Source organism: Ceratina calcarata, unplaced genomic scaffold, assembly GCF_001652005.2.
Source record: "Ceratina calcarata isolate Rehan_Ccalc_2016 unplaced genomic scaffold, ASM165200v1 scaffold743, whole genome shotgun sequence".
Lineage (NCBI taxonomy): Eukaryota > Metazoa > Arthropoda > Insecta > Hymenoptera > Apidae > Ceratina > Ceratina calcarata.
Genome location: NW_017178714.1, coordinates 2,432 through 10,331, shown reverse-complemented (window position 1 = coordinate 10,331; position 7,900 = coordinate 2,432). Strand labels below are relative to the sequence as shown.

The 7,900-nt window shown below is 35.2% G+C and overlaps 2 protein-coding genes across 2 annotated transcripts in view; both read left to right on the top strand.

Annotated features, from left to right (window-relative positions):
• Window positions 1–3,090, top strand: part of LOC113464996 (aminopeptidase M1-like) — an 8,807-nt gene extending 5,717 nt beyond the window's left edge. Inside the window, exons 2-5 of the mRNA XM_026818053.1 lie at window positions 915–1,379; window positions 2,132–2,315; window positions 2,882–3,041; window positions 3,083–3,090. Coding sequence (XP_026673854.1) covers window positions 915–1,379; window positions 2,132–2,315; window positions 2,882–3,041; window positions 3,083–3,090 — 817 coding nt within the window. The remainder of the gene's footprint in view (window positions 1–914; window positions 1,380–2,131; window positions 2,316–2,881; window positions 3,042–3,082) is intronic.
• Window positions 3,091–4,341: 1,251 nt separating this feature from the next.
• The window catches only part of LOC108630414 (aminopeptidase N-like), a gene marked incomplete at its 3' end in the record, with an annotated part of 5,900 nt that continues 2,341 nt past the window's right edge, over window positions 4,342–7,900 (top strand). The window contains exons 1-2 of the mRNA XM_026818054.1: window positions 4,342–4,583; window positions 6,333–6,678. Coding sequence (XP_026673855.1) covers window positions 4,342–4,583; window positions 6,333–6,678 — 588 coding nt within the window. The remainder of the gene's footprint in view (window positions 4,584–6,332; window positions 6,679–7,900) is intronic.

Sequence of the window (7,900 nt, the reverse complement as noted above, 5' to 3'; positions counted from 1 at the left end):
TCTTAATTTAATTCGTACATGTCTGAGTAGCTGTCTATTTACATATTACAAATAACTTTGTGCAGTCTTAATATATAGCCTTATTTATCTTAGTTCCACAGGCTAGAACTATTTTCTTTGCATCTTTAGCATAACGTATATAAAACGTGTTTTTTTGGGACAGTGTGTGTGCCACTATTGTAACTTATAACCAGAAGAACGGTAAACGATTTTCATCAAATTGAGGACAATGCATATAAATGTTGTAAAAAAATCATTCTTCCAAATTTTCGTGGAGTCTCTGACGAATAACAATTTTTTGTACACATTAAGATAAGTGTCCCAATTTCTGTTCACATCTTATGTTTCTATCATTTTAAGATGACGTATAAAATTAAAGAAAAATAGTAAATAGAAAATGAAATAATTACTTTAATGTGTAACAAAAATTTCGTAAAAGTCTCCAAGAAAGGAGATAACATAATAAATTAAAAAGATTTAAGGTAACATATAAAATTTCATAAAAATTCATCAATGAGTAGAAGTTAGGACTTGAATAGAAATCGGATCATTTATCGCATAGCAAACTAACGAAAAGAAATTAAGTTGTTTATTCCAATGTTAATAAACTCATTCAGTTCTGAAATAGGTACGAATGTAGATGTTACGTACTGTATTCATAAAGTTGTGATATGACGAAATTTCTGCCTCCTACTTACACAGATTTTGTCAGATACTTCTTGAATCTTGTAAAATGTCAGTTCAAAGGATTTTTTTGATATTTAACTTTCCATTTCAATAAACTTAAGCGTTTTACCCAGTGTCTCATGCGGTAGATAATTAGTTACATTACATAAAATTCTCATCTCTTTTTTGAAAAATTACTATCTGTCTCCGTGTGAATTAAGTAAAATCCAATTTTTCTTCCATTCCAGCGGATACGTTGTAACGACTAATTTCGAGCCGACGGGCGCTCGACTAGCGTTCCCATGTTGGGATGAACCCGCCTACAAGGCGAAGTTCACCATTAGCTTGACACACAATAAGACCTTGCAGGCACTCTCTAATACGGAAGTACTAAAAAAAGAAGAAGAAAATGGCATGATAACTACAACGTTCAAACAGACACCATTGATGTCTACTTATTTGGTAGCATTCGTGTTAAGCGATTATCAATTTAAGGAAGATAAAGTCGGCAACTTCACCTATAGAGTGTGGACGAAGGCGAGCGCGATAAATCAGACTGACTTCGTTTTGAAAATGGGAAGAAAGTTTCTAGAACTGCTGAATTCGTACACGAATATTTCGTACCAGACATACATGCCAGACAAAATAGATCAAGTCTCGATAAATGATTTGCGTCCCAACGCTATAGAGAATTGGGGCCTCGTGATTTACAGGTACGTAGAAGCAGTGAATGTCGCGATCAAAATGGAAACAGATTTTATCGCTTATCGATTTGACATGACGGGTTCGGACATCCGAAGTACAGATTGCTTTCCCGATGAGATTAACGACCAATGAAAGTTCGTGATACAAAGATGAGGAAATACTTCGTATCAATATAAGAAAATACAAAGGATTCTTCGCTCCTTGTAATGAATCACTCTATCAAATTGTATGATCGAATCGCGGGATGCTAATTTATTGTCATTAATAGACTGCGGATTTTATGCATGCATAGGAAAATTAAATGTGCCAGAAATATAAATAATGAGTGCAACATACAAAAGTCTGTAGAACATAGAACATATAATACAGTTCGTCATTTTCGGAGGGTGAAAGAATTTTCAATCTAGATTTCATTTTGTAAATTGACAAAATAAATATTCTATTTTGCATAGAAGTCCACAGTAACACTGGTTGATTTTTTAATTTTCTGTTAGAACATGTTGCACATTATCCACGTTCAAGTTTTCAAGTTTTTAGTAGTTACTTATAATTCAACGTTCCAAGTATTATGTTTATTTATATTAAATAATTAAATAGATTTCATATGAATATCAAAACGGTTGGTACATTTACCTACACGATTATAATAGAAAACATACTATTAAAGTAATAGATCGCCTTAATGTAACATTGTTTTAGATAAAAAGTATAAATGTTACAATGACATTACAATTTCTCTGAACTCAAATTTCCATTTCAGAGAAAATTATTTTCTTTACGACGAGGCTTCATACACAACCCGCTCGAAGATAAACGTACTCATGACTATCGCTCATGAGATCTCTCATCAATGGTTCGGTAATCTCATCAGCCCGAAATGGTGGAAGTATATTTGGCTGAACGAGGGATTCGGCAACTATTTCCAGTACTTCATGTCTCACAAAGTAAATACGATACTCTAATTCTTCTTAAAACAGACTTTCACTACTATGTATTTTGACATGGAATGTATAAATGTTTGGGCAGTGTCATTTGTTTATTCAGTTATTGTTGTCATGGTGGAAATACATAAGGTATGTTATTATGCAACTGATTGGAAGTCCCAGTCCCAGTCACATGCCCTTCCTTGTAATGTCCATATTGTCTTATTCATTAACTGTACTTTGTGTTAAAAGGAGGGAAGTTAAGGAGGAAGAATACACTTTATTTATTTCTACCGTGATTGCCATTACTGTCAGGCAATAATTGAGTTGAATATGTTTAGAAGCCAGTTCACGAAATGTCATGCTTTCTACTCACTGACGTATCTTCCTATAATTTTACACGTCGATTTAAAATGATAGAAAAATAAACCAGTGAGTAGAAATAGTGACGTGAACAGAAATGTTGTCATTTACTATAGTATCGTTTAAAGAACGAGTTCTGAAACTCATATATTCTTCAATTATTATTACCTACCAAGTCTAGATATAATTTTCAATGCAACTAATGATGAAATTATGAAATTCAGATAGTACCTGAATTGCGATTGGGTGATATGTTTGTTGTGGAGAGCATGCAAGAGACCGCGATGGACATTGATGCGTATCCTGTTGTACACCCCATGAATTACGACGCGATCACCCCTGAAGACATCCGTGACCTCTTCGGTAGCATCACCTACCAGAAAGGTAAAAAAATTAATAAAATACGTTGTTTCAATCTCGATTAGATACATGAAAAGACAAGTAGGTAAACAAATTTGAACGGTAAACGCAGTCTCAACGGTTATAGTTTAACATCAGATAAACAGAAATGTGGGAGTAGACACCGATAGGTACCATTTTTGCAACGGGTTTTCTTTTTATTCATTAGCGAAACACTTTGCCTAATTTTATCGATCAGTTAAGACGTTCTAAATATCGCCAGATTATAAATAAGCGGGCTTGAATTACTGGTTGCTTTGTATCGCTAAAGCTTTGCGAATAATAATGAGTGCTTGCTGTTTTTTATTTAATTTTCAACAAGTGCTTACCACATCGCATTGTACTTACTTCGACAGTAAATACAAATCATTACTTGTATGACTTACAGCTGCTTCTGTTATTCGAATGATGTCTCACGCTATGACGGAAGAGGTTTTCCATAAGGGCTTGAAATACTATCTGACAAGTCAGTACGTATAGCTTTATTCCTCTATAAAACATCTTCATTAAAATAAAATGAGAAAACCAAGTGTTGGATTGTCCGGAAAGGTAGTTCCCATTTTTGATACGTGGATTAAAAGGTAAAAGATTATAGCAAAATGATTGAAACAAGTGACATGTGTATATCTTCTAAAAGGTTATATCACAGGCATCTTTGGAGAAATTCATTATTCAATGAGATTATGCTGATGTTTAATAAAGTAACTGTTACAATGTGAAACGAAAATCGTAGTTGCTACGTTTTGAATTTTAACTAATTTCATTCCAAAGATTGATTGTTCCGAGTAAAATAAGAACTAAAGTGCCCTGCAGTGTATCTTAAACTCAACATTAGAACGAATTTTATTTTGATTATATGAGAAGAAGCTACGTAGTATTGAATGGCCCAGCTCCATACTTTGCATTATTCTTAGGAATGGACAAATTGCATGAGAAAGTGTCGAATGGAATTGCACTTATATAATTCAATGAATCAATAGATGTATATCAAAATTTAAATGCGTAGCCTATAAATTTTCTATAAAAAATCGGAACGAATTTTCTTCTCGAGCACAATACCTGTGAACGATAATTAAATAATTCTTTGTAATTCCAATTCAAAGTTCTTCTACTCTTATCTGTTCTTTTTCAATTTCTATACTCTTTTCTTTACTGTTTCACATTAATAAATAATAATAACTGTTGCAGCGCGTTAGGTAATGCGGATTCGAATGATCTTTTTCGATCCCTCCAGAAAGCCTTGGACGAGAGTGAGATTAAATGGAAACAGCCCGTGCAAGCCGTAATGACTAACTGGGTAGATTATCAGGGATATCCGATGTTGATAGTTAAGAGAATCAAAGAGGGCTACGAATTGACACAGGAACGCGTCGTGATCGTAAATCTCGACGTGCATCCTACCAAGTGGTGGTTACCAATCACGTATGTCGAGGAATCGAATCCTAATTTTAGTAACACGACTCCCGTCGATTGGCTCTCTCCGGACAATACATCACATATCGTGCCATCTAAAGAAAAAACGGGATGGTTCGTTTTCAACACACAGCAAACAGGTACATTGCACAGTTTTATAGAACATTCAAAATGAATAACTAAGAGTTGACATTTACTTTTCAATCGTATGTCTAAGAATTTTAATATGAAAATTGATGAATTACACTGTCCAACAAAAACGTTAACATCGTTTTCCCTCGACGAAAAATTTGACGGTAATGAGATCTCTACTATTCTTTGACACCTGTTCTACCGTGCTAATATCACGAGAGTCACGTGGTTTCGCACAAAATTTTGACGCGTGCAATCGAAACATTTTTAAAAACGTGTAACGAAGTTCCCGTGAGAAACGCTGGCTTTTATGTCCGAGTTAGCCCTGCGACATTAATTATTCTGTCATTATGACTTACGCGATGCTACAACGAGGTTCCACAAACGTTGAGTTAATGCAATTTCGTGTCAAGCCAGGGAATAAAGTTGACTTCATCAACGATACGACGGGTGTGTACACTCGGCTACCCATAAAGTACTATGCATGACACGTGCACGAGAAAGTTCGTACGTAATTTGTAATACTCGTTCCCGTTCCAAAATTTTAATCATCTTCGACTATCGGGTCAACTTAATTAAATACATCGCATTACTTCGATCGTCTAGAAGATCGCTTGTACAGAATTATTTACGAACGACGTAAAACAGCGAATATTCGAACACCTTGTCGTCTGTCATATTTGTCGTCTCTCTATAAAGTCGCTCGTTCGTAGACCATTTAATTTCATGTCCCAAGAATCAACGGTCTATTAGTTAGAAACGATGATCGGCATTGAAGAAACGACTTGCAGAATCAGGGTACAGAATGCTCCTTGTTTATGGGTCGAATGAAAATCAGATAAATAGAGAGAAAATCCGACAAAGACTCGCTCGTGACAGCTGGGGAATCGCGACTCGTTAAATAGTTTCGACGGAAAGCGATGCGACGCGACGTACCGTTTCAAGTACACCGAAGCGGACTCGTGCGGAAAGCTAATGCTAATTTGCGGCAGGCGATCATGGAAATCTGGACCATTAAATCGACGCGAGAGTGAAATCGATTCTCGCTGTTCGACTTTCGCCGTTCATTTTCATTGTAAAGAATAAAACGACCGAGCCCCTATTGTGGCGCGTGCGTACTTATGTGTAGTCGTCGCGGTTGTGAAAATACCACTACTGATTTTATTTGCACTAATTAAAAAATGGCGGAACATGAAAAGTGAATCACAGATTTTTATCGAATGAAATGGATGATTCGTGCGTAAGCGAGCGGCAATTCAACATTTGTGACGGCTGCATAGTACATAAATAGTACATTACGATATAATACCTCAGGAATTATTTGATGTCGTCACTCATGCAACATTATGAAAGGTCTTCTCTATCCCTCGATTCAAAAATGAACTCTCTCGACTTTCTCTTATCGTTAGTTTTCATGTAATACCTCATTTTCCTGAAAATCATGTACTTTTATAGAAACCACTATTTTTCAAGAACGGTATATAATAGAACATTTTGGATTCGTTTTTGACATGAGGTACTCTATAAGAATCACATAGTGGCTATTGCGAAAAAATTGTATATTGTTTGGCCTCATATTTATCTTATAATATTGAGCTTCAGCAACTTAACAGAATTACTAAATTAATATTAACACCGTATGTATACGTTCGCGTTTCTTTTCACTATTCTCATCTGCTCACTGATTCATGCATAAGATAACTCAACAAGAACACTAATAATTTTATAAAGGAAATTTGATATTTTCGAAGGGCAGAAAATTGCAGATGTAATTAATGAAATTTTGTGTTCTGCGTCAGGTTACTATCGTGTGAACTATGATAAAGAAAATTGGGAACTGTTGACAAAAGAGCTGAACAAGGGGAACAATACAAAAATACACCCGGTGAACCGTGCGCAGATGATCGACGACGCGTTCAACTTAGCTCGTACTAACAGTTTGAACTACACGCTCGCACTGAACGTAAGCCTCTACTTAACGCACGAGGCCGATTACATACCCTGGCATACGGCGTTCAGGCACTTGAGCTTCCTGCAGAACTTATTACGCACCTCCGACAAATATCACACTTTCATGGTAAGAATTCTAACTACAAAATCGAAGATGCAAAATGGTATTTAAATACCATTTGTGTTTCTTCGATAACCGCAAAGCCTTCGCGAGAGTGTTTTACCATTAGATTTCGGTTGTTTATACATTTATGGGAATATTGAATAATGTAAAGTAATACAGTATGCAGCAATATATGAGGGAATATAAAATATTCGAAGTAATATACAATTCATGATATTTANTATTAAGTTTAACAATCAACAATTGGAATTTCTAATTACATAAAATTCAGTTAAGAATTGAGACAGAAACGTTAGTTGCTAGTTGTTGTTCAATTGAATTAAAGATTTAATCTAATTGAAAAGACTACTTACAACTCTGCTACCCTACCAATACGAACTACAAAAATGACAATGAGTTCCTTGTACATACAATCCTCGTAGTACCGAGTTATGCCTGAGTATAGCTATCCCCCACTATGTGCGCACCTTATACGCATTAGTAATTTATTGGAATATGGGATATATTCAATAAATACTCAGTAAATTTCATATAATGCAGGCCTGAGCCTGCAATGTGTTTATTACCCCGGCCTTTAAGAGTTTATCCCAATGGGGTCTAATTCGAAGTCTCACATGGTTGACCGAAGTAACAAACATTGTGATAATAAAATATAGTTTTATTACAAGTATACTTCTGTGTCTACTGTATTTTGGATGATAAATTCCAGAATACGAAACGAATTTATTAAAAATTTCATTGTCACTGTCATTATTCAATGAACATAACGCATACGATACGAATGAAACCTTGTTCTATGCAAGTGCCATTATCGAAAAAAAATATTGCCGCAATAAAGGTTAATAATTTACAATTTTTATGGGAAACGTATATACATGGAATTTGTGGGCACAATCAATTTATGTGCACTGTATACGGTACTATTCGTGTTCACTACTACACTGTTTCCCACCACAGCTTCCGTACGTGAGAGTTGATCTCGTGGGTAACTTCTGCATAGACCTGTAGTACCACTTATGCCTACACATATGATTGTCGAAAACTTGAATACAATAGCTGTAATAAGAATTCTTTCTGTTATATTATTATTACTATTGCACACTAATATGTGATCCCAGATCGTAAGTACATATTCTCACGAAGCCTCACGACATCTCATTATACATATTACTTCATTGGTTTCAACTAGGGTAACAGATAAGTGATTAAAGCTGTAAATCAATTG